Source organism: Vanellus vanellus (assembly GCF_965231255.1).
Source record: "Vanellus vanellus genome assembly, chromosome: 9".
NCBI lineage: Eukaryota > Metazoa > Chordata > Aves > Charadriiformes > Charadriidae > Vanellus > Vanellus vanellus.
The window spans coordinates 4,680,601-4,708,224 of NC_138914.1; the positions used below are offsets into that span (position 1 = coordinate 4,680,601).

Here is a 27,624-nt window from a genome sequence, read left to right on the forward strand (position 1 = left end):
TTTGCCATCAGGTATCAGAGTGGGAGTGGAAGGACTTTCTTTTGACACTTTACCTCCCGGCAGCCAGGCATAGACCATATAACCCGCAGGCTGTTCTGCTCCTCTGCAGGGCCTGGATCCATCCTGCCCCAGTGCTGGAGAGAGCTGCCATTGCACAGGATGGTTGACAACCTTTTGCCCCATCTACCTTCTTTCTAGAGACAAACTACTTTCAGTCTTCGCTTTTGATGACAAAGGATGTTGAAATGTGCAGACTGTTCAGTAGTGTCTTATTTTTCCTTCCTATTGTCTTTTCAATGTGTCAGTTTTAGTAGCCCCGTGTACAACACGTGGGCCCATGGGCACATGTAAAGCATCGTTCCCTTCCCGTCAAAGCCAGTGACTCCCGAAGTGAGGAGGCTAACCAAAGCATCCGGTGAAGTTGACACTGTGCCTAGCTCAAAGTGGGGTAAGAGAAGCTTTTTCGTGTCTTGTTGGTCCACTGAAAGTTAAAATTGGCAGCAAAGACATCAAAGCAGGTGTGAGGATGCTTCTGCAAGACTTGCCAAGGACTCCTCTGTTCCTGTGTGACGCTGGGAGCCAGGGCAGGGAAGAGACTGCAAGCGCAGCCTGTTTAATATTCTCTTCTGTCCCTCTGATCTCCCCCCTACCCCGCAGAAGCAACATGTCCCGTGTTTCTGCAGAGCTTGTCCTGAGCAGTAGCAGCATCTGTCAGGGGTTACGGTGGCATTAGCCTCATGGAGCTGGGAGTTAGCAGCGCTTGGCAGAGTGACAGTTCTGCTGTACCTTACATAAATCTGTGTCTTGCATAAATCTGTCTCTGCCTACTCTGTCAAGGTGTGTGGTCACAATTTGTCTCATTCGTCCTGCTGTCCACAAGGCCTTTTGGTTTCCTAGAAGACTTCATTTGTTTCTTGAGGCCCCTTTCCATCCTCTTGCTTCGCACCTCCCCACTCTATACCTTTTCCCTCATGGTTTCCCCAGGAGTCCGAGGGGGAGCATATCTTGTTAAACCAGTGCTATTTTAAAATAAATTCCCGTCACCTGCCCCTCTCACATGCTGCAGGAAGCTCCCCATATTCCCATGGAAAGAGGGAAGGTCCTGAGCCTCCCTGTGGCTTTGGCAGTAAACCACAGCAGCCCTCCACCCACCACCTTCTCTTATGGGCTGCACCTGATCCCAGTCCTGGTTCCTCGCTCACTGGTACTTAATGGTACTTGGTGTGCCTTAGTTGCCTCTCATCAGCTTTCTTGGGCACCTCTAGACCTTCTGAGGCTAGAAAGTAGCCGCAACTACCCCCGTTCTTGGCCTTCTTCCAGTCTCTAAGGAAATTCGTGGGGAAACAAGAAAATCTTTATTAAACAGAATGGTATGTCGCCAACCATACTAGTGCCGTGCGTTTTCGTACAAAGCAGCTGAAAAAATGATAAGCTCTTCAAAGCATCTCTGGTCACCACATGGCTTGTCCTGAGCCACCCTCTCCTGCTCAGGGACCTTACGGGGGCTGTGCTGTGGTGGTGACCTGTGGTGTCGTGAAAGTCTGCTCACCAGTGCTCTCCCATGTCACTTTGTCACCTCCCCAATTGCTTTATTGTTTCAAGGCTATAACGAATAACCGCTCTGAGCGCTGTGGGAGAGACCAGCATAATGTTCCTGCCGTTCTTCAGGGCCAATCTCTTAATATGCATTACCCAATAAAATACAGCGGCTCCAAAGGAGTGTATGGTCTGTCAAGTAAGTCCATCGCACCTCTCTGTGAGAGTCTCCACTGAGATACACGTCCTTGGGTGCTGAGAAGGAGGTGCTTGAGCGTAAGGGTACTTATTACTGTTATTATTTACTGTTGTTTGGAGTCTGGAGCTGGTAAGCGGTGAAGGTAGTACACTCTTCTACCACAGATTATCGAGGGGGGGGAAAAAAAATAAATCCCACGTTGTGTTATAGCGTGCACTCTGTGCTCCTAAAATGGAAGTTTCTGTTTTGTCTCCGAGCCCTCTTTCTTTTGTAGGCAGATGTGAGAGTTGTAATGCTAAGTGAATGGTATGTATTAAGTCTATACAATGGCTCTTAAAAAAATAATTACATGTGGTACAAAAGGGAGACGAAACCACTCCATTCCTGTAAATGGCCACTTAAGATGTGGACAATAAATAAATGACTGTAATAAATAATCTGGTGTATCAGAGCTTTAGCATTTAGGAGGAGTAAATCAGAGCTCGTTCTCCATTGTCTGCTGAAATGCTTTGGCAATGGAGTTGGAAGGAAAGATTTCACTCCGAGTTGTGGCAAGGTGTTGGAAAGCCCAGGGGAGTGTGGAGGAGTCTCCTGCCCTCCCCTGTCTCTCCCGTGTCTTTTTTGTTCCGCTTTCCCTGCACCACCCCTCCCCGTTCGCAAGCATGTGCTGCTTTCTTGTGAAATGGGAGAGACCCTCCTAAGTCTCACTTGCCTCTTGCGAACAAGTGCGAGGACGGCGCCTGGGGAATAAAGCCTCCGCCGGCGGAATTAACGCGTCCCCCACATTGCTCGTTGGGTGTTCAGTCCTTCTCCTCTCCGAAGGCTTTGCCTTTCCACCGCCGCTCTCCCACCCTCCTCTGCCCATTCATCCCCGCTCCTCGCACGCAAAACCAGCGCCTCTCCCGCTCCCTGCCCAGTCTGAGTGCCGGTATTTAAATGCAGCTCCAGTTGCTATAGCCCCGGCGAGTAGCGGAGTGCCTGGCTGGGGCTGGCAACCGAGGGCTGTGTCGCTTTAAGGCATGTGATACTTTCCCGAGCAGGGATGTATTGAAACAGGCTACGGTACTTACAGCATCGTATAGCAGTGTACGTACAGCCGCCTGGCTCGGCACTGCCCGCGCTGGAGTGAGGCTGCTCTGTCCTTAGGCATAAACTGCTCCTCGTCCTTAAGTATCCTGGAAGCTGCAAATTATCTCAAGATCACTTCAAAGGTCTCATCGGGCAGAAGGTGATGCTCGGAGATGATTTAAAGGTGAAAATGAGAAGGTTTCCACCCCTCAAACCTTGGCCACTCTTCTGACGGCAGAGTCTGAGAGCTCAGATGTCTTCTTTACTCTGGGAACAGGATTTGTAACGAGAGATTTTTTTCTTTTTTTTTTTTTTTTTTTTTTTCTTTTAATCCTGATAAAGAAGATTACTGGGAAGCTATTAAAAATCCCTTATTGTGATACAGATGGATTTAAAAAAGTGTTAGATCTTTCCAATGAACACTATTAGAGTGCTCTGCTCTTGGTTGGATTACTCAGGTAAGGAGCTTCTTTAGGATTTAAGGTTCAGAAAGCAGGTCTGGAACTCATCAGATAATAACTGGAGGAATACTCCCTGCCGTGTTTCTGTACTAATGATAAGATGATCTGTGTGGAGAAGCGTGTATGTATGTGACAGCAGTTTGCTGACAAACAACTGCATGAAGAAATGTTTGTAAGAAATGCTGGGGTTTGAGCAAAGGTAGTTTGAAATAGCATAGTTCGATAAAGATTTTTATTAAAAAAAAAAAAAAAAGGGGGGGGGGGGAGCGGAGAGCTAATAATAAAGCCTGAGTGGGTTAAGTCAGTCTGCTGTCCATGTGGTTAGGAATGTGATGCCTGAGGAAAGCCCCAGGAGCGTTCAGCAGGCTGTACAAGTTTGGCTTTGCTTCCCTGTCGGCTAGGATTTTTAAAGTTGGGTTTAAATAACCTGAAATATCCCTATGTGAGAGTCACCTTTCCCTCTTACCTTGTTGTATAAAAAGCACGGGAGCACCAAATATGACAAGAAGGCATTAATTCCTGAAGACACGGGAAACCTACTGGGAGCTCCCTGATCTGAGGGGATTGAATCTATTTTGCAAGATAAATAGGTCTAAAAAGAGAGGAGAAAAAGTACACTGTATACTGCAAACTAAACAGTTGGAAAGGAAATTAATTATATGCTAAGCAGTGCATCAAACACTACAGAGAAAGGAAGAGCCTCATGCTGGTTAAAATAATGGTTTGGTATTTTCTGTTAATTATACTTGTCAGTTTATGTGGGTCTCTTCGACCAATTAAACTTAAAAAGCTTCCCAAAGACTGTGTGCTGCTTTAAAATCAGACGCAAACCCATATTTTTTAATGTATATATTTTATTAACATTGTGTGTTTATTGTTAGTCTTCCTGCGGCAGCAATCCCCCTAATGTATCACATACAGACTTTTTTTTTTTTTTTTTTTTAATTTTTCTTTAAGGACATGATTTTTCTATGTGAGAGATTTAATCTTTCAAAGTATTTCTTGCTCTGTGAAAATGATGTTCAGCTGATTGGATTATTAGATAGAAAATGGCATCACGTCATTGGCTGAATAAGGAGAGTGCCTGAAGTTTGATTAATTTGGCAATATGAAATGCAGCAGAAGGTGTTGTTAAGGGAACTGGACGATGTGTAGCGTAGCTGAGCCTTGCAAACCTCCCGGTCCTTGCAGGCGCTGAGAAAGAGCTGATGAAGTTAAAAAGTCAGAGGGAAATTTAGCCAGTTACTACAATAATGGATGCAAGTATGAAAAATCACAGTTGTCTATATTAGATGACCAAGTGTGCCAACACCGGGAGACAAAGAAACTGCTCTTTCCCTTTGCAATAGGAATCTCTTTAAAATTTTGACACAATCTGCTTTGTGAAAAGATCAAATCTTCTGTAGAGTACATATGAAATTCAGTCTGGCCGTACTCCGGTCCCTTTACACGCACAGGTCGAACAAAAAGCAGCTGATTTTATCTGGGGATTAGAACATAATTCTGAGAAACAATTACTTTGTTTAGCAGACAGCATCATGATTAAAAATTAATGCTTGCAAAAGTCAAAAACAATAAACTTACCTTCTGGGTCAGTATTAGCCTTCCAGTCTTGGGGATGGAGTGTTTTGAAAATGCATCTCAGATACCTGAGAATGTTGTATGCCTGTCTGTAATGTGCTTAAAGTAGTTTTCATACTGTCTGGACATCGCGTTTTTTCAACTGGCAGTATGATTTATTTTTATTTCTTAACTCCCTGGTCAATTCAGCTATGGACCGGAGTGGGAGTATTTTCCAGCCTTCTTGTTTACATTGGGTTTTTTTAGTCCTCAGATCATTACAGTTTCATTTTTACCACTGAATTATTAAAGTTACCCAGGCTCCTGTGTTGACACCTTGTTACCTCAGCCGTCCTTTTTGGACGTGACCTTTGTTGTATGACAATTGTGTCCTGCAGGGGGGAATAATAACCCACAGACAAAAGGCATTTAGCAAAAGGAGTAAAAAAGAATAAAAGGAATATTAAAAAGATTAAATTCTGTTGTAATGGAAGCTGACTATTCCGTGTCCTGTCAGGCAATAGATAATAATGTCTGTCTAATATTTTGTTTAGAGAATGGCAGTGGTCTCTGCAATGTCCTGGGTCCTGTATTTGTGGATAAGTGCCTGTGCAATGCTCCTCTGTCAGGGGTCCCTCCATCACACTTTCCAGCAGCATCACCTGCACAGACCAGGTAGGACTGAGATCAGCTGTGGGATGCCATAAGTTTGCAGGCTTTCTGCCCGTGCTTATGTCTGTCTCGATAATGACTGAATAATCATAAAATCCATTTTATCATTTAACTTTTATGAGTTGTTTGCCGTTATATTGCACAGCATTTTTGGGGGGTTGGTCTAACGTGTTGTGCTTTTCCAATCTGATGTTGGAATATTTGCCCTTTAGCGTTGTCTTCTCACAATTTCCCAACACAGGAATCCCATTTTGGATAACTGTTCAGCTTCTCTGTCTCTTTCTCGGTCCTTATTTCTATCCCCCTTTCTCCCCTTTTTGTGCGGTTCTGGAATGGGTGTATAACTCAGAAAGACATTGTGACAGAACAGGTTTGGATAACTTTGCAGTTATCTGACCCACACCGGACATGGGTTTATTTCTCAAGTTACCGGCACCAAATCTCACTCGTAGTCACTAGTGTTTGCTGGAGGTCAGGTGTTTGCCTTAGCATAAATGAGAGACACAGTTATTCTAAGGTTCTCAAGTTTGTCTCTGAAAATTGATGGGGTTGCAAAAGTGCAGCCCAGAGGAGAATTTGGGACCGTCTTTCAATGGAGTTAAATGCCTGTAAAGTCAGAAGAAACCCCACAGGTTAGCAGTGGAGAACGCAGCTCGCTGTCTGTTGTGATCCACAAAGACTGCACATGAGTAGTTTTATTGTGTTTTTATTAATAGGAGTGGATCATGTAACTTTTTCCACTGTTAATTCCGCTTTGAAGAATATGTGCTGTGTTTAAAAAAAAATGAGGAGTTGGGATATTCTAGTACAGTATTATCATCTGGTTAAAATTAGATGGGCCAAGAATATTGCTGAACAAATTTGGATCCAAAGAAAGGTGGGAGAGGTTTTAAGAGCTTTAGAAATTAAAGATGCAAAATACTAACCCGCGGTGATGAATCATTTAACAATGTGGCAACTGATGCTTTAATGTTGTTTGATCTAGTGGCATACCTTCACAGGCAAACAGTTTCGAACCGCAGGTCTTTAGCAACCTTAATGACTCAAAGTTTTTCCGACTACTACCATTGCCCAAAAGTCATAGGTGTTGGCATTGTCTTGCTTTCTTGTATATAAAATGTGCATAGTACAGAGGAATAGACCTAAACCTTTGATAGCCCAGCTCTCAGTAGCAATTTAGAGCGTGAGATTAGCTAATGGTGTTATCTTTACTAGCTGGCACTGGAAGTTTGAGCGTGTTTGAAGTCTGAGTGCCCAAGTTCTTATTTGGGATTTACGGAGAAATGAACAAAATATTTATTAGAATGCAACTGTAAGTAACGCTGCTGGTTATTCGAGTCTGTCCCCCAGTAAAGGAGAGGGGAGGAGGGGGGAACCAGTCCAGCTAAACAGATAGGTGAAAGGAAAATGTAATCTCATTTTGTAAAATCAGTTGAAACAAGTGACATTATGAGAAAAAATGAGAGCCGGGCGGATTCAGAGCTCTGCAACATTTGCCTAAGCTTGAAAAATCACCTTTTTTATGAAGTGAGAACAGCAAGACACTGAATGCATACCAAGTGTTTGGGGAAATGTGAAAAATGACAAAAATCTTTCACTCAGAGATGCGATACAGATAGAGTGAAGGTTTTACAGCTGCCTCATCACCTACTTAGAAACAGGCAAGCTTTCCCTCCTGCGAGCCTTTCTCAGGCAGCTTCTCCGCACCCTGCATGAGTAAGATTGATGGTGTTCTGATCCCAGGCAGCCAATTTCAGTCTCTCAAGAAATAATCCACTACATTGACAGATGAGTGGAATTTGACACGATGTTCACCTCGGATTCAGATTGCGCTGCACCTGGGAAGTACCAGCTAGTGAGCGTCCTTTAGGGAAACTGTTAGAGATTTTGGACAATTTCTGCTGTCACAACAGAAAATCAAGACAGTGTTTTTTATAAGGCCATGAATTTGCAGTCTGCCAACTGAAAGGTTGTACATAAAAGGGATGGAAATACGTTAACTAGCAAACTGAGTGATTTTAATGTATTCAACTGCAGTCCCTGAGCACACCCTATTTTTCATATTTATAATATTAGGAATGCGTCATTTACTTTTAGTTAGTCACTGTGTAAGTAAGATTAAAATGTTCAGCCAAATAAAAGTGAATAAAAAATGGATGCAGATGAGCCAGTGCATAATTCCAGTAATTTAATATTTGGTATATGAAATTTCAACTTATTAAATCATGGCAAATATAGCTGTAATCAATAGCATGCTCAGCATACCTTTTCCTTCAGTTCGTGATCTTCCATAGATAATGAGACGCTCTGAAATAAGAGATTTTGAGCTGCTCAACTCCATCGTGGGGCTACTTTGGTACAAGATAATTAAAAAGGCAGGTTCTACCCCATCTTGTGCTTCTCATACTTGATGCATAGAAGAGTCTCACTGAGCGCAGGAAGGTGCAGGTGAAAGATAAAATCCTCGTGGAGTGTATTTAATGCAATAAGCTTGAATTGAACTCGGTGGATTAGCACAGTGAATATACCCATCTGTACTGCGGCGGTTAATCCAGTTTTGAAACACTGGAAACAAAGGGCACTACATGAAAAGGTTAGGTTATCATCAGAGATTTCTGAGCTTGCTCTCTTTTTCATGAAACTTTCTTAAATAAGTGTCTGAATGGGTTGAAATAGATTTCTATGCACTATGTGCAATCACAAAAGTTTAAAGCCGCCTTTCAGTATAATTTTTCAGTTTTATAATTCAGTACTTCTTCGTTCAGTTAGACATAGCAGAAGGTACAAACCCGAAAACAAGTGCGATAAACCACTTCACATGACAGTATTTGTAACTGACTGTAGCTTTATTTTCTCTGAATTGTTGGCAGGCGGGCACAGAATGTGAGGGCATAGTAAATACTGCTTGAATATACGGTGGATGATGTGGTATTATTTGTGACTGTTCGTTCTTGTCTCATTAACGCAATGAAACTTTTGAATGCCACTGTTAAGTACCCTTAAGTATTGGTGGCTGTTCCCTTTGGCTCTGGTAGGTGAGGAGAGCAGGTTACGTTTTCAGGCTTCTTCGCTGGGATCCAGAGGAGACCTTTGGAGTTAGCTGGCTGAACACCATTGCAATATAATTCCCCTTGGGTAATACATACGGCTTTCCGCAGGTTTTTTATGACTATATTTCATTTTCATGAAAATTATGTTAGGCAAAGGATGTATGAAAGCATTCACAGGAAATAACTTTATGTGGAAACAAATCTCCATTTTTTTCAAGCGTGTCACTTCTGTGTGATTTAATAAGAAACAGCAGTAATGAGAAGAATTCCACATTGGCCGTTTTAGGCTCTGATATACACACAGTTGTAGAGCTGTTGAATTGGCCTGAGGATTAGAGTGGACAGGTTGTGATTTGCAGAGTTAGCTGAGTGCCTGTGATAGTCCGTTGATCGTCTGATTGATGGCACTGACCCCACCCGAGGTACGAAGTAGGTGCTGGTATTTGGCAAGGCAGCAAGATATTAACGAAGAAAAGGGTTCAAGTTTTAAAAAACAAACAAAAACGCTCCCCCTCAATCGTGCAATTCTTACCAAATTTTCTGGCTTTGTTCCATAAATGAGGAATGTTTTGCTCCCAGTGAGGACCATCAGCTAGTACTGAATCACAGTGGATGATACTGGCCATGTGTTGCTTAAAAATACAGGAAAGCACATTAGACTCACCTGTAAATTCATGCTAAATACTTTGCTACACAGCAAGGATGTTAGGTCAGTCTTGCATACAGTGTAAAGATGTGAGGCAGACACAAGCAGAAACATGTACCTACTGTAGCAATGCTGACATTTGCAAATATGTTAATTAAAAATAGGCCTGTTCAGAGGAAGAAATCATGGACTGAATCGAGGCTGGAATCATATGTCTACTGAACATGAATTACCTTTTATTGTGACAGTAGTTAATGATGTGGCCATTAAAAATCATCTGAAGAAGTGATTCTCTATACCTCATATTACGAGGAGGAAAATCGGTCTCGAAGCATTTCTACCCAAACTAACAAGCAATATCAACCTAAGGATGCTCTGAGCAGGTTTCTCAGTAGACAGCATTTTGCAGAAACTTGAGTCTGTGGCTGTGAGCAAAAAATTTCTTAGTTCTGATCTCGGCCTTCCCACTGATTTTTATAGCCTTCAGGGAAACTGCGTATTTTCACATTTCTAAGCTCTGCTGTTTTCACATGCCCCATATGTGTGGCTATTCAGTTCAAAACAGACTGGGGAGAATGTTGGTCTGAATCTAATTCCTCTAGAAAAACGTAAACAAAATACCTGTCTTTACTTTGCAGAGCAACTGAGATCTGGAAGATGAATTCAGTGAGATTTGTGCTCTTGGTATTGATAGAAGCGAGTGTAGGACTAGGTAGTTAATATCTAAATGTATGCAGGTCCTGCGATTAGCAAGAATTGTATTACATTAATAATACAGTGTGAATGCAAACTGTTGCCTGTAGTACACAATGTCCAAATTGCCACGCAACGACTTAGTCAGTACCCAGTAGATCACGTCACGGACGTGAAAGCTGGGAAATGGCGTTTCTTGCTGTGGTAATTAAAATGAACAAATTCTTAAGCTCTAAGTGCCGATTCGGATCTCATTTACACCAGTACATGCACAGGGGGCACTATATACATCCCAGTTTGTTCAAGATCAGAAAATCGTGCTCACGGTGAGCTATTCCAGTCACTCACTGGGAATCGCCTCTCTCGTGACACCTTTCTGTTATGGATCTTTTGGCCTTCACAGTCAGTTCTTGAACATGTGAAACCTCCAACTGCTCAGTAAAGAAATCCAGGTTGGAGGTGCTTACTCTGTTCCTGGCCACATGCAAAATGCATTCGGATGTATGTGGACAAATGTAGTTGTGTGGGTTTTGTGTAGGCAGAGAATGGACGTAACGAAATCAGCAGTTAAGGATGAGGTGGGGTTACTGGCAGTGTGACAGCGATGAATTGCCTCCTGTGCTTGTGCGATGTACTTGTGTACAGCAGCAGAATTTTTTAGGAATATTGCACCCTGTGATTTATATTTCTTTTTTTTTTTTCTGAAAAAATCAAACTTCCAAAAGAGAAACAACATGGCTATAGGGTGTGTTTGCAGCCGGAGAGTTAACTGTGTGGATTTTCTCTGGGGTCTGTAAGCTGTTACTGTCCCTCGGGGGAAGGGGGGAGGGTAGGTGGGCATTGCCAAGGAGCCACCAGTACCCAGTGGAGGCTCAAAGGCGTGAGGACGCCTCTCTTCTTCAGCGGAGAAGGGTGCGTAGCCGCAAGGCTCACCGCTCGGTTGCGGGAGGAGGAAAGCTGTCACCAGCCACGCTGCTGAATGTGACGCCTTGTTACTTCTGATCCAGGTAGACGGAGCAACCTGTGGGGAAGCGGGTGTCGCAGCTCGATGGGCTGTGAAGAACAGAATGGCTGAGGTGCGCGGTGGGGCGCGGAGCGGAGGCCCGAGGTGCGCGGTGGGGCGCAGAGCGGAGGGCCGTGCCCAGCGCGGCCCCGCAGGAGCTGCTGGAAGCACGGCTGCGTTCCCTGCGACCGCCCCCGCCGCGCACCTTGTGCTCAAGTGCAATGCCGGGGCGCTAGCAGCGGTGTTTCCAGAGGAAGGACGTGCCTCCCGCGCGTGTGGCTTGCACTGGCAGTGGCTGGTGCTCTGGTTCTGTCCTTCCTCCCGGCCCTGCTTTTGTCCCCGTCCCATTGCCGCTCCAGCTCTGTCTGCAGGCCGCCACGCCGGCAGGAGCGAAGCACGTCCCTCTTTACGTGGCAGAAGGTGCTCTGGGGAAACGAACCAAAAAGGGCCTCTTGCTGCGACGGCCCCAGCGGGGACCTTCTCCTCCCGCAGCCCTGTGCTGAGCCTGAATCTCCTACCGCAGCCTTGGGGCCACGGTGAGTCATGAAGGGACCTCTCGGCGCACTGCGCTACGCGTAGTGCTGGCTGTTACGGTATTAAAGACTGTGAGAATTCATACTACGGTGGTTAAGTCCCAAGGAAAATTTGGCACCTACAAATATAAACCCCAAAGGCAAACTACATTGCTCCGCGCTGAAGTATTTCTGCTGATAACATCAGAAACCTGCCTTTAATGATTAGCCTACTTTAGTCCAAGGCTCATTTATATTTTAGAAGGCAATATCCAAGTGCATTTCCTCGTAAGATAGATGTGTTTTCTCCCATTAAGTTTCATATTGTTTTGTCCTATCCCGCCTATAATCTTTGTATTTCCTTTTGAATGTTTTCTTTGCCATTCTGCTGTGAAATCAACCTTTGCTGGGAGCGAGATTTATTTTCCTGATGCTATTCAGCATTTTTGCTATTTCCCGATGCTTTGTACAGAACAGTTCTCTCCAGCTAAACTTATTTTTTTGCATGGGAGTGGTGCTGGAGATTTCTTCTTATTCTGCTCCAGGCACGGCCCACGAGGACTGCAGCACCGTTGGACTCTAAATTTATAAGACTCAGTCAATGATGCACAATGGGGAATTGGGGGTGTAAATTAAGCTGAATGAAGTTACAAAGCCTCATGTATGACTCATATTTCTATGCTCTATTTAGAAGATTGTTATCCGACATCCCTCTCTTGCCTTCTGCATTCCTGTCAGAACAACAGTTTTCCCCTTTTCCTTCGCAGTGGGTGAAGAAACCAGTCCGGCCCTTCTTGAAAGGGCACTTCAGTGGCAGCGGGTGCAGGATCACTGCTGCTGTCATCTCATAATCAATAATTGCGTCGTAGTGTTCCATTGTAATCCGTATTTGACTTTGAGAGATCAGCTTTTCTCGGGAACTGAACTGATGGCAGGAATGGAGGACCTTACTAGTTCTTGGAGGATGTGAAAGTGATTCCTTGAGAATCACCACGTGCAGCCCAGTACACGCACAATCTGTTATCTCCGGTGGCTGAATTTCCTTCTGCCAGGGTGCTCTCATTGTGCTGCCTTGTCTTTGAGCTGCGAGTAATCTGGGAATAACCTGCTCTACACCAGCAGCTCCCACCGACAGTCGCATGTGCTGGGCGCTTCTTAAAATTGTGCATAAATATTTCTTCTATGAGCTGTGAAGTTTTATTTGTATATCGTGCACCTTACCTCTCGCTAAACGAATAGGCGATTAGAAAGCCGTTTAAATAGTGATCCTTGTCTCTTGATTATTAGGGGAGCTGCTGGTTCACATCAAAACGTGCATTTAATCCATCCTCATGCGTGATCCAAAACTACTGTTGGATTAATTTTGTTTTCTGTAGATGACAAATCTGAGTTGAGAGCCTTCATTGTGAATCTACTACTGGTTGGACTCGATGATCCCAAGGGTCTCTTCCAACCTAGACAATTCTATGATTCTACTAAAGCCAATGAGCAAAAATCACTTCTGTAGCTAACGTGCGTGCAAATGAAGATTATATCGATGGAGAACTTGATCTGAAAACTCCTATGAACATGCATGTCAGTTTATTGGAAAGTGGGGAAATTGAAATTGTGATTTCCTGTGTTGTAAATAATACCAGCAGCCAACAGGCTCTATGGGTCAGTCTGAAGACAGGCAAGAGCCTCAGGTTCTTAACTGCACACGGTCTGATAAAGTTTTATTATCTTTTTTTAGTATCCTCATTAATGCTCTTCAAAATTGCTGTTAAATATTTCTGGCAAGCAAGGCTTCACTGTAACTTTACTGTATTGTTAAGGATTTATTAATGATAATCTTTTCTTGCAGGGTCTATTTATGTTTGATCATGACATTAATTGGTTGCCAAAACAAACTAGAGTTAATTGTGTTTAATTAAGTGGTTGGGAGCAAGCATGGATAGTTTATTTGGAAATCGGTTTCATTGATTTATATGTTTATTTTATGAAAGAACACGAATAAATTAAGGGAACCTATTGTTTAGCACCCTTTTCCCTGCATGCTGCCCAGGAATTATCAATAACACAGTTGTGACTTTGAACATATTCGAGAGTGGAAAATTATCTGTATTATATATATTTGTCTATACAAACCTATTAAGAAGTAAACGTTTACTTTCTGAATCATTCTGAATTAAATCAAACCTAAAACCAAACAGAAATGAGATCAAGTAACTTTGAAACTAACAGGAAGGTAGAGTTTGGAACAACGCATCTTGGAAAAATGCATTGCAGAGAAAAACTAAGCTTCATTTCAGATTTGGCTAAAGGTGCTTTGGATAAGGAAGGTATAGTAAAATACACTAAGGCATGACTAGATAAATATTTTCTATAATAACTATATTAATACAATATATAGCTATAGTTTATTTCTATGCTATAGTAATAGCTATATTTTCTATCACTCATTTCAAAACCCACTCATTTTACAGTTCAGAAGCTTTTGAGCACCAGCCTATTCATGTTTTAATGCTAAAATCAGAACTGGGTGGAGAATTCTGAGGACTTAATGTTTTTTGAGGAATCAATTTCCTAAGTTGAAACTGTAATTTAAGAAAAATAGTAGTGTGATATCTTTGTGCATTCCTTTTTTCTGCATCAATATTCCTCACTGAAAAAAAAAAAAACAAACCCACAAATCTGCATAAGGTTTCTGTTATCCCAGCAGGTACCCAAAACAAATCGTCATCCTGATAAATGAATAAATCCTGTTTGGAAGTATATATTCAGAGATGCCCATGGCTACCTCTTTCCCCAAAGAAACCAAGAACTCACAGACTTCCAATCCAATACCAATGCAAACATGAGGCAGGTCTTGTGTGTCCTTCTAGCTGGTACCAGCTCTTGTTTTGGTTTGCAGCAGTGCTGAAATGAAAGGAGGTCTAATTTTTCCAGTTGCCTTTTTCCCCCAAATCTCTGCTGGTTTAATAACGAATATTTCCCTATGTAAAAATCTTGCTTAAATTGTAAGCTATCAGGGCTACACTAATGCTGTTTGCTGTGAATAATATCATTAACTCATGAAGTTCCCCTTCTTGGTTACTTGCGTGAGATGCTTTCAAATTTGGGTGGTCAGTCAGCCAGAAGTCGCTATTGTGTTGAAACAAAAACTCAAGGGATGAGTTGAAGATAACAGAGGTTTTTGCGTTTGTCATTGGTTTCAGCGTGCCAGGGCAGGATCTGACAGAGAATGATTGCGTCTAAGCCAACTCCGACACCTGTAGTATAATTATTTCTGTATCCACACATTTCTGTAGTAATATCATATTTTTGTGAGGCTTTAGAATGCAGCTTCCTCCCCCCACCCCCCCACCAGGTAATTAGAAAGTGTCTTTCCGTGGCTGAAACCTCAGCACTTTCTCCATCAAGTCAGCAGCCTGGGTGGTGTTTATCTCAACCTTGTTGTGAGTTTCGCCAACAAATAGATGACTCCTTTAGTTCTAATTTGGTTTCTCTTGGTATTTCTATTATCTTTCTAGTTGGCAGGCAAGGAAATCAGTTGCGCATCAAATGAAACCATTTGTCATGGATTAGTGCATGCAAATGCCTTGATAACAGCAAGAGACAAAAGCCGGCGAGTGTCTGAATGCTGACTTTGGAAGAGAAAATTAAAAGGCCAAAGCACCGGTGACAGCAGTCCCTAAATGAGATTATTCGATGCCTAAGAGCAAGGCGCCACTCTTCTCTCCCCTTCCTTGCCATTTTTTCCTCTTACTGAAATCTTAAGACGTTAAGGTAATGCACGGTGGCCCCTGCGAAGTGGCGGAGTGTCCGGGGGAGCTCCTGACTTTCCCAGGGCTACTGCCTGTCCGGACCTTCCCTCTGTCTATGAAAAACCATTTGTATCCACAGCAGGGCTGGGAGACGGGACTCATGGTTGGCCAAAAGCAGAGAAGACTTAGACATCAGTGATACTCCAGCACTCATATCCCAGTTTGTCACAGCTCACTGGAAGTCGGTAGAGCTGCCAGGCGGTGTACCTAAGGGAATCACGTTGAGGTGGAATATATCTTCCTCGGTGTCTTGGTTAGAAATATTTTGCATTTCCACTTTCCCCGAGGACAGAATTGGGTAATTGTTTAATGCTGATCTCCTGCAGTTGATAACACGCTGAATTGAAGGAGTTGACAGCAGTAATTAGATATTTGTCTCGTGCTTGTGTTTGTTACTCCAGTTTCTTTATAAGCCTGGGTGGACTCTTTTCAGCCCTAAAAAGTAAGCGTGGGCTCTGCCAATTTACCCACTCAAAGGACGGTGCGAGGAAGAGCTGAGACGCAGTTGTGGGAAGGGAATTTTGAGATGCCCTGAGTGGGAGCAGGCTGTGGACAGCCAGCACCCCGTGCACACTTGCAGGTTGTGTTTCCAGCCCTCCCAGACCGCTCTTAGGACGGCGCCAGATACAGAGGCTAATTTAGTGGAAGGACTACAATGTAGCCAGATTATCTGCTGTCTTCTCTAGGTTTTTACCCCATTTCAATCCTTTTTTATTATTATTATTTTTCCCCACTACTTATTCTATATCTAAATCTGTCTCCCTTCCATTAAATCAATTTCCTTTATTTTCTTGTAAGCCTTTCTTTATGTAAGCTCTTATGGCTCTTGCTTTTAGTAAAGGCTTTCTGAACCTCCTCCTCTTAGAGTCAATGCACCTTGATGTGCTGTTTGAGCAACAAAATGCCACTTGATTTCATCCCAATTAGAACAACACCCACATTTTTATGAAATAAATAGTTTCAAACATTGTTATTTGGAAAGGATCAAAAGACTTGAAATGCTAAAATACATTTTTCACTTTCTGATATTGACACCGTGTTTTAAGTGTTTTCTAACAAAAACTGGGGAAAATATAATTTATAACCTTTTTCACCCATAGGAAAAATTATTTCTGATGATCGGGATTTTCCGATGGGAAGAATTTCACAGGTCTTTGTGCCTGTCTCTGAAGCAGACTGTATGCAAGGCAATATGCTCTCATAGTGATTTCTGGTTTTTATTGCACCCCCGTCCACCCCTATGCTTTGATTTTGTGTATTTGCGCTGGAACCAGACCTTCATCCTTTACACCCCCAAAGCTTCTCCCTCTTTTGGTGCTGTGCTCTAGTGAAGACACCTTGTTGAGGTCATGATATTACCGCAGATATGAGTGTGTTGGTCAGAGTGGGTGAGACAGTCTCTGGAAAGCAAACTCTTGGCTGAGCAGGGCTACTTCTGAACATGAACAAGCGCTGGTGATAAAAATAGGTGCAAATTAAAGGGAGAGGGATTTCTGCTTTCAGTGTGAATCATGTGATGGTTTCCCCTAGTAAAGCAGTTCCCTGACTTCTTAGATTGGAGTTGAATTGGCTTTGAGCTGCCTGTTGCTGCATGGTATTTAGTGATGTTGTACCTTCTATAAGCAGTGCGGGATCAAGGGGTTCTTTTGTACTCGTCACACTCTTGTGCATTTCGGGCTATGCAAGTCCCCCCTAAACCATGTTCTTATGTAAACTGAATTATTTTCTTAGGTTTTTTGGTTTTGTTTTCTAATCTATCAAAGGACAAGGTGCAATCTATAGTGTGTAGAGATGGAAACAAATTATAAAGTGGCATCACATTTATGCTGAAGTCCTTCAGATAAAGATTTTATGTATTTAGTATGCTGCTCCCTGCATCTGAGGGGCTGTGCTCTTTAACAGGTAAGAAGAGATTATCCCTTAGTCCTGACAGAATCTATGAATCAAAGTCTGCTAGGTAAAATTCGTACTGAGTTTAAAACGCAAACCTACTTTCAACTGTAACTAGCAAAATGAATTCCTCTGTATAATACATGTGCATTGTATGAATTAGTGCCTAAAGTTTCAGAGGTCCTACTATGAGCTGTGTCCTGTTGGCTTTTGAAGTGCAGATTTTGAATGTCCAGACTTCACAGAGGAACCAAGCAAAGATACGAACAAAATTCAGATCTGCCTTTGTCAGGAGGGATTTTTCTGTATTCCAGTAGCACATACAGATCTCAGAACATTGATATTTGCTATAGAGAGACCATAGTTTTACAGGACACCCAACCAACACCTGCCTTTCTCTTTGGTTCTTTTCTTTCTCTTTATGCTCCACCAAGGGCCAGTCGGTCCCTCTGTGCGGTCTCTACACAGCATCCAGCAGTGGAATAGATCATCTGTGGAAACTGAGATCTCCATCGTGAGCATATTTGGGGCAGCTGAGATGCAAAGAAGTGAGGTTTTGTTTTTCTGGTCCTCACGTAGCTTCTTCCTGGTGGCTGCCAGACACTGTCCCCCCAGCTGGTACCCAGAGCAGGCATCCCGTCCCTCGCGCCCCCTCCTTGGCATGGCTTGGCGCGCAAGTACAAGCGTTGCTGCGAGCTGGGCGATGGATCATGGAGGCTCTTAGCTCCCTCTTTTCATGAAATCAAGTGCTTTAGTGTAAGCCAACTTCACGCTGGCTTAAACTTTCATGGTAGTTAAGCTATAATCTATCAGACTGCCCCAGCTGTGAGGTGTAAAGAGCCTTCACTTTCACTTACTGTTACTCAATTGACAAACAAGTTGTACCGTTGTAGTGAATTTTTTCCCCTGTGTCCCTGTTCTCAGCTGAGCCACAGGCTCGGCGCGTGCCGACAGGCAGTACGGCGTTTGCTTCAAAGGTGGAACTTCCCACTTTTTACTTAATTGCTTCCTTAAGGAGATGAGAAGGTTGGGCTTGTCTTTGGACGAAAAGGCTTCTGCTTTAAGCGTGTTTCTCACTTGAAGGCTACGCTTCCCACCAGAGTTTTGTGCGATGCTTCCAGTCTTTCACAGGCAGCGTAACACTGATTCTGCGTAACGCAGAGCGTATTTTTTGTAACATGTCTGACTTGCAAATCTTGTTAACTGCACACTGTTATCTCACCAGGCTTGCAGGCCAGATACAACGGCATAAAAACTTGTGGCAAGATAAATCATGTCAATTTTTTTAATTGGGGGGGGGGGGGGGGGGGGGGTGTGGAATTCAGACTCTTTCACTTGCTGCAATTGGAAAAAACTTAATCTCCTGATTGTTTCTAAAGACACATACTGCTGTGGGGAAAGACCCAGAAGATCGATCCCAGAAGAGGACTGTGCTCTGGGGGCTCCTAGCTGGAAAATCACCTGCGAACGTGTGAACGCTGTCTTGCTTGGCTCAGCCAAAGGTGTGGTGGGGACATGGTGGGGCTGGGATGCTGTTAGGGTCCTGCACGTCCTTCCCCACTAATGGCCCTTTTTTGGCTGTGGCCGTTGGGTTTTGAGCCAGCTACAGAAGTTTTGTTTCTCGCTTGCTGGGACCTAGAAAAACTCCAAGCTGGGGAAAGGTCTTCTCTGTTATTTACCTCTGTTTTGGCAACACAGAAGCTCAGAGGTTATACTGCTATTTGCCAGTATTGTCATGTTTCCTGGCAGGATTTCATGCTTTCATAGAGGCAGGAATCCCATGTCCCAGTTCATATCAGGGCCACCTGGTTGGACTGGGGAGTCCTGGCAAAGGTTGCATACAGCTCTGGAGCCCCCAACATAGGAAAGACATGGACCCGTTGGAACGGGTGCAGAGGAGGGCCACAAAGATGATCCGAGGGCTGGAGCACCTCTCCTATGAGGAGAGGCTGAAAGAGTTGGGGCTGTTCAGCCTGGAGAAGAGAAGGCTCCGGGGAGACCTTATTGAGGCCTTCCAGTCCCTAAAGGGGCTACAGGAAAGATGTGAGGGCCATAAGGCACTGGAACAAGTTGCCCGGAGAAGCTGTGGCTGCCCCATCCCTGGAGGTGTTCAAGGCCAGGTTGGACGGGGCTTGGAGCAACCTGGGCTGGGGGGAGGTGTCCCTGCCCAGGGCAGGGGGGTGGAACTCGATGATCTTCAAGGTCACTTCCAACCTAAATCATTCTGTGATTCTACGATCCTTTTCCTCTCATGCAATGAAAGGCGACTGAGCTTCAGCTGATGTCCACTGCCTGACTTGCAGAGGGTATCTACAGGCTCTTGTCAGGCCTTGAGAATCAAACTAGGACTTGTTTCCATCTGTATTGCTGAATTAATGTAAAAATTGCTCATTTTAACCTCTTGTGGTTATAAGTTTTTATGTGCTTGAGCAATTGTAGCACATTTTCTTTTCTGTTTTGACAATTGTTTGTTTATTTTTGTAGGCTGAAGGAATACAGGGTAACACTGCATTTTGCAAAGCAGTGTTTCTTTTGTTATGTGACTAAAGCAGTATAAATAATTGATTTGGGTTTTTTTTTTTTGACAGCCAAAGCAAGATATCAAGTGTTGGTTTGGTGCAGTATTTACATTTCTAAATTAGTTGAGAATAATTTTATTGGTTTTCTTACTAACTGGAAAAAAGTTGTATTTATAAATGCTGAAAAAAAAAAAAGCAAGGAATATGCCAGATTAAATTAATTAAAAAAAGTTTAGAGAAGGTACTGTTTCTATCTTTAAATAGATTTAAGTCAGAGTATCTCTAATCAGAAGCTGTTTTCTGCTGTAGGGGTTGACCCTTCATCTTCTTTCTCCCAAAAGTAGAGCTGAGGTGTTAAGATATTGCTGGTACCTCTTGAGTTTTTTATTTTTAATAAATAATTAGGTAATCAGGAAAGCAGAGGTGGGGCATCAGGATATTTTTTCCTCTCACTTGCTATGAGAAGGCAAAAAAAGCCAGTCCATTGCTCAGTCTTCATGGCTAATGTAGTGTTTTATGTGAGGTTGAATGGGCTTTGAGACAGGCCCAACTCCAGCCAAAAAGGGAAGAAATGGACACGGCAGCGCTAAACTCACCGCTGCTGAAACTGAGTGCGCAGCTCTGCTCTGAGCTGGTGGGGGCTCTCAGATGGCGGCGGCAGATGCTTGTTTTTGAGAATTAATTATACGTGTTCAACCTCTGTTCAACATCTTTGTCGGCGACATGGACAGTGGGGTCGAGTGCACCATCAGCAAGTTTGCCGATGATACCAAGCTCTTTGGTGAGGTGGACACGCTGGAGGGGAGGGATGCGATCCAGAGGGACCTGGACAGGCTGGAGAGGTGGGCCCAAGCCAACCTCATGCAGTTCAATAAGGCCAAGTGCAAGGTCCTACATTTGGGTTGGGGCAATCCCAAGCACAAATCCAGGCTGGGCGGGGAATGGCTGGAGAGCAGCCCTGAGGAGAAGGACCTGGGTGTGCTGATTGATGAGAAGCTCAACATGAGCTGGCAATGCGTGATTGCAGCCCAGAAGGGGCAACTAAGATGATTAAGGGCTTGGAGCATCTCCCTTATGAGGAGAGGCTGAGAGCGCTGGGACTCTTTAGCCTGGAGAAGAGAAGGCTGAGGGGAGACCTTATTATGGCGTACAAGTATCTAAAGGGTGGGTTGAAGGAGGATGGAGCCAGGCCCTTTTCAATGGTTCCAAGTGACAGGACGAGGGGCAATGGGCACAAGTTAGAACATAGGAAGTTCCGTTCAAATACACGGAAACAGTTCTTTACGGTTCGGGTGGCAGAGCACCGGCACAGGCTGCCCAGGGAGGGGGGGAGTCCCCTTCTCTGGAGATTTTCAAGACCCGCTGGATGCAGTCCGGAGTGATGTGCTCCGGGCAATCCTGCTTTGGCAGGGGAGTGGGACTGGATGATCTCTAGAGGTCCCTTCCAACTCTGAAAATTCCATGATTCCGTGAGACCAATACTCCTCCTTTACTATACATCTCTAGCAGTGATTTTGCTGTCCTTGAAGAAACACAGACTGGAATGTCGCTTTATTTTGAGAGATGCTTCTTGGTTTTTTTGTTGGGTATACTTTTAACTGAGGCTTAGCATTAGAAATGTATTTAAGTGATAGCATCTGCTTTTGTCTTTTTTATGTAAACTCAGCTCTGCTTTGCAAAGCACCACTGTTCTCCTCTTCTGGAGAAAATGGGCAGTGAGGCTGTGTCAGTGTGGTCTAATATTAATCATTGAATCCAGCACTTATTTAATCTGTATCTACTTGTGCCTTTTTCATGACAGGTTCTTGGAAGGCTGGGAGGGAGTGTAGTGGGATTCCTAAATCGAGACAGTGGATTTTAAGTAAGAGTAACTATGGTAAATTAGTTAGGGATTATGTGGCAGATTCCTTTAGTGAAATATACAGAGTTGTAAACAAACAAACAAACAAATCTTCTGGTAGGAACAACTTAGCAGTTTTGGTAGGATCCGTATTTTGGTAAAAGAGGATGAAAGAGAGGTTGAGATCTTTTCAACATAATCAGCGGTGCGGTGCTTTGAGCATTGCCCTGGAAGCGGATTCAGACGAAGGACTTGAATCTCAGTCTTCCACTGGGCTGTTGAGTATGTCTGAATTTTTCCTTTCCTGGGGAGAAAGCCCGATTCAGGCAGCAAGCCGCTGGTTCAGCGCACAGGGAGCTGACGGCATAGTCTGGCAGCAGCACAGCATAAAGACCAAGGTTTGTTTTTCAGCAGCACAAAGCACAAACTTCTTTCCAAAGCCTTGTGATTTTTGTGAAGTTACCAGCCTGTTTCTGCGTGATGTCCTTTTGCGGTATTACCCAGCTCAGTGGATGATCTGCAGCTGTCAAATCTTGCAGAGACCCAACTTTCTGCCAGCAGAAATAGAATGGGGTGTAAAACACTTAGGATTGGCTTTGATGGCCCTTCACGTGGAATAGAAAATGTAGATTCAGTTCATAGCTGACAAAGAGCTGATTATTTATGTTTCTTAGAAAACAACTAAGAATATCTAAGAATGTTTTTTTACCATTATGGATGACTTTCCTTGTATTTTCACATCATTCTTTCTGAATCATGACAAACTGAGATTAAACAACAAACACCCCCCGAGATCTGTGATTTTTTTGCAATGATTTACATAGGACGGTACCCATAAATTATGGAGGCAGCTATCGCATACTGTGAATGAACAAGTACTTTGTGATGTGGTTTTGAGAAACATCCCATGAATGGTATCTGCAGAAGGTAATGGTGCCATCCCATAAAAAAAGGGGCTTAACGTTTTCAGGACACTAAACCATGAGACAAAGGTACCGATTTTTTTATTTCTTTGTAACATTTTTAACATAACCCCATGAGGTTTTATGCTGGATTATATCACTGTCTTCCTATCTTTTTCTCATTGCTTTTACCATGTCATCTACATATCGAAAGAGCAAAAATCCACCTCTTCTAACAGGAAAAGAATGAAGATTTTCCACCTTGTTCTGGTGCTCTGAATGCTCTGACATCTGTAATATAACTATTTGTCAGCAAATAATTTACCCAATTTTGGACACCCTCTTTTGTCTGAAGCATCTCCCTCTTCTGTAATGGGAAGGTTTGGAAAGATGCTGTAAGAAAAGGAGGCTTGATTTTCTTCTGCTGCAAAGGCTCCATATTTATGGCTGCTATTATTTTGTATATTTTCTTTCATTACTCCTTGAGAAGGATGGACGAAGGTGCCAATGTATCATCTTCCAAAATGAGAACGTGTGGATACGCATATGGCCAGACATGTCTAACCTGTGCGTTCTTAGTGGTATATTCCCGTACGAGCCTCTGTATGCTACCTCATCTGGTAGTGCAGAGACCCATTTTTAGTGCACAGAGCTGGATTCTGCACTCATTTTCTTCAGAGAACATCGTCCTTTACTCTTCCCTTATTTCTTGTCTTCTCAAAAGAATCCATAGTGTGGATGTTCAAAGCAGCACGGTTTAGCCACTCTCATGGATAACTAAGTGCTAAATGTTTCCCATCAGCTGACCAGGTCTGGCAGTCTGCATTTCAAAGTCATAAGGGTTTGGGATTTTGTTGTATTTCTGCTGGGTCTTGATGTATTGAAATATTTTGAGTTTTGCTATTGCCGAGAGTCTCTCTCCTCATCGTACAAGTGCCACACTGGAACGAGATGCTTCCCCCAGGACCATGGCTTGTCACGGGCCAAAGCAGCAGTGGGAATAGCATTGTAAGGGACATTGCCCAGGGGAAATGAATGTTGCTGCTGCCTTCAAATTTTTTTTTTCTTTTTTTTTTCCCCCTACAGAGAGAATTTCTGCAGCTACCCTAATAGCAGTAAACACATCTGTTTGCAGCTGTAGAAGCAAGATGTGTCAATAGCTGCACTGGGCAGGGCGGCAGCAGCAATGTCACGGCACGGCTGGAAGCTCAGCACACGCTCATTTTCCACGTTTCTTGTCCATGCACCCCCCGGCCAGCCTGGCTTCGCCTGTCCTCAGGGCACAGTCCTGTCAGGCTTGAAGTGGTGCTGGTGAGCTGTGGTCCTGGTGGAAGGGGCGTTGTACGTGTCTGCTGCCACTGCAAGGCAAAAAGCCCCAGCTGACCTGGGGTGTCTCAGAGGCACGGGGCTTCTCTCATTCTCGTTAGTTTACATGCACTTGTGATCCGCTTTTTTTTCCTTCCTGTCGGTGAAAACCGTCAGAGATGTCACTCCATGGATTGGAAATATTTATCGAACTCCCTGCTGCTTTATTATTTGCTTTGTTATCTGCCTACCTCCACCCTAAAGAAAGAAGATGATACCCTCTTCTCATTTTTATTTTTTTTTTAACTTTCTACGCTCTGGGGGCCACAGCTAGGCAGACCTCGGCGCTTTCAAGGACTGTGTTTTCTAAATGGAGTACTTAAAATCATAAAGGATAAATGTACAAAACAAAACCTGGGAACAGTATCAATTATCCTGCCTTTCTTTAGAAACATTTTTCTTATTACATTTTGAATTATGATTCCTGTAACAAATTCTGAAGTATAGGTATCGACTGAAGTGGAGAAAATGCCCAAAGTGTCATTAAGTTTTCCAAGACTGTTTCTGTCAATATTTAATATTTGGGTATGTGCAATTCATGCTGTAATCAAGGCCATGGTAAATTGGTGGAAGGTAGTGCTTGTATGTATGCACATCCATACCTTTACTGTGAGCCAACTCATTTCCCTCTGTACGTTCCCCGCATTCATATGGATTTCTTTCATGGGGGTTGCGGGCACTCTGTGTGGTAAGATTCAGAAACTTCAAATCCACGACATCGATCCACTTGGCAATCTTCTAGTAAATCGCACCCAAGAGTTTAGAGTTTGTTCGGCTTTGTGCTAGATCAGCGTTTGGATTTACAGCTGTTTGCCAGCCCGGTGGGCAGAGGGGTAAACATCCAACATCCTCCCCCCCGGGAGGATGCCTCCAGCCTGGCAGCAGCCGGGTGTTAGGCTCGGAGCCCAGCAGCGAGGGGGTGCTTATCACCTCCTTGGGGAGGGACCGCCACCTCGCTGCTCCGGCAGCTCCCGTGGCTGCCCTGTGCTGCAGCTGCCTTTTGGGGTGGGGTATAAAGATCTGGTAGTGAGCAGAGAGTGGGGATTTGAGGTAGTAACAGGTTTTCTTGACAATAAGCCTGCCAAACGTTTTGGTTTCATCACACTTCTTCTGGCAGTGATAAATGTATTAATTAGCATTTTAATCGCATAATAGTCTATAGCCTGAAAATGTCAAATTGTGAGCACATTTGTAGATTAAGTTTAACTATTAGCGCTTTTCCAGGAATTTATATATAGGTACGTATTATATCTTTATTGGCAATATTAAATCATCATGGTTGGAGAGCTGTGCATCTGTTCGTTATTCATTTTCCCGGCCACTGGAAACACGCAGACATCACCGCGGCTCACCCAGCTGTCGGTGTTTGAAGATACCTTCTCTTTTTACGTCTCCTCTATAGTTATATAATATGGAGGAGTGAAGGATATCAAGGTTTCATCAGTATGCTTTTCTGTAACTCAATATATAGTTATTATTTTTTCAAGGAGGGAAACTTCCACACCTAGGAGGAGAAGAAGAGGTAGACTATGAAACATTGTTCTTAATGGCAGCAGTGAAAGTGTTTTGTGATTTGGGATGTTAGAGCAAGTCTTCTGGGAAACGGATTAGGAGGCCAGGAGAGGGTATTGTCATCAAAGTGCATAGTAAATTAATTTACCTCACACTCCTGCAATTTATCACACGGATATCGCCTCTACACATGAAAAGATACACGAGTATGGATGCAATATTGCTCTAGTGCTTATATCTTATTCCAGAACTTAAATAATTTAATGCTCCTGCTTTAACCTTATTGAAATATTAAAACGCTGCAATCCTTTCGATTTGCTTTTGTTACAACTGTAACATTACATTTTTGTGTCATTATGACACCGGTTCATAATTGCAGCCCAGACAGGTCTTTGGCCATTTGAAGAGAAAGCAAAACTGGGTTTGACTGGTAAATGCTAAGCAAGGACAAGGACACGCGTTACCGAGAGGGAGGAATTACAGATTCACTGACATCAGGAGCCCTTTTAAAAAGAACTTTTTCATTTTCTCACCCTTGCAACTTTTGGCTTGCAGTCGTTTCCCATCTATGTAGTAGTTCTAAGTGATTTTTCAAGTCGCAGCAGTTACGCTTCGCAATTAGACTTGGCTGGTAAACAGTTCATTAAAAATGCCTACTTCAAAGCAAGATGAAACGAGTCTTTCAGAGGTTTTGATGAAGAATGGGACAAAATAAAGATCCACCTATTGTTGAAGGGCCTCTAGGTTGGGGGGCGGTGGTGCAGTGAAGTTGAGCACGGGAAATGCAGAGTTATGTCCTGGCCTGGAATTATCGGGACTAAGAGTTCTCCTTTGCTACTCGCGGTCCAGGAAAATACCCTGAGAGGGCTGCCCTGGTTGCTCTGGGCCTTCAACCAAAACCCGCCTTCTTCCTGAGCAACCCTTCCCCCTCAAAATTACTGCAGCTCTCCTCCTCAAAAAGTTTCGGCTGTACAGAATACGTGCTATTGGATTACAAAAAGATTTCCTCAAAAAAAAAAAAAAGTCCCAATTAGCTGTAGTCACTGTGCTTAATTCAATGAAGCTGAGCTGATCCCCGCCGCTCATGGAGGCGGCAGGCAGTGTCGCAGAGGAGAGGGTCTGCTCCTCCTCCTCTCCTGCCCTCCCATGTCCTCTTGCAGGTGATTGCTTGGCTCCTGTCTGCAGAGCCACCCGCTTCTTTACCTGGAATCCCTTTATTGCCTGGGTTCCTCTAATCAATTACTTATCTCCAGGCCTTTAAAAAAACTTGGCAATTGGTGTATGTATCTGTTGTTTTTTTTTTCCCAAAAAATCTGAAACCACTTTATGTACAGCTTATCTAAGTGTACGATCAGCGCAATGAATAGTAATTGCAATTTCCAAGACTCCCGTGAAATGTTCACTTTCTGAAGAGTTTTCTTGACGGTTGTTTATGGGTAGAGTTCATGAGTATCACTGTGTTAATCTTTTTTGATTACTAAAACCTGATCACTCAGATTTCTTCTTCCTAAAGTATTTTTGGTTCAATTAATTTGCTTTTACTGCTGGATCTAACACATATTCCGCTGTAGAAAATAACCTGCTAATGAAACTACATCTTCTTTTAAATCGGTTCAGACTTGCTCCTGACGATCGTAGGTCTTGTCAGACTTCCATTTGAGGAAAAACATGTGCCTTAAAAAGCTTGTGGAAAATTCAAATAAAAAATTCAATTACTCGGATATTTCAATTTACCTGAAATTTCTGAGGTGAAATATTGTCTCCTTTAAATTTCCTGAGATTTTGACACCGGCGTGAGTGGGTTTGACCATTCTTTGCATAGTTCTTTTTCTGTATTTTTTAGCATAGAGTAATTAGTGTTTCTTGGAGGTTTTTTTCCGTTTACTGAAGTTGTAGGGCTCAGAGCCTTTGCCTTCAGTGTGAAAATACAACGCGGTGATGCCAGGTCAGCCCAGGCTCTCGTAGCTTGGCCGCACGGAACGAGGCGGATTCACTCAGCTGGGACCGCTGCAGGGGAGCGTGCGGGAGAACAAGCTGAACCGCGAGGGTGGCAGCATTTCGGAAAGCTCATTGAACCATGAGGTGGTGCAAACATTGGAACTCAGACTCCAAAACTGGCAAGAAAAAGGTGATGGAAGAAGTTGCTACTCTCGTAGAGAAGGAGGAAATCTTTCCAAAACAGGCAGTTGGCTCTCAGTTGAGTTTTCGCCGTAGTGTTACTCCACCAGCAGAACGTAGGCACCGAGTAAGACCACGCTGATTCAATGGTATTTTACAAGCATTGCCCAAAAGACTTGGGGCAGTAGTCAACTGTTTTCTAGGGTTATGTATAAAAAGCACCTTTAGACCCTCTTACCAAATGAGATTCATCGATGGCTCTTGTGAGGGAT

At 43.5% G+C, this 27,624-nt stretch overlaps 1 protein-coding gene across 1 annotated transcript in view; it reads left to right on the forward strand.

Annotated features, from left to right (window-relative positions):
• Positions 1-5,381: 5,381 nt before the first annotated feature.
• TAFA1 (TAFA chemokine like family member 1) overlaps positions 5,382-27,624 on the forward strand; it is a gene marked incomplete at its 5' end in the record, with an annotated part of 233,993 nt that continues 211,750 nt past the window's right edge. The window contains one exon of the mRNA XM_082487977.1: positions 5,382-5,499. Coding sequence (XP_082344103.1) covers positions 5,382-5,499 — 118 coding nt within the window. The remainder of the gene's footprint in view (positions 5,500-27,624) is intronic.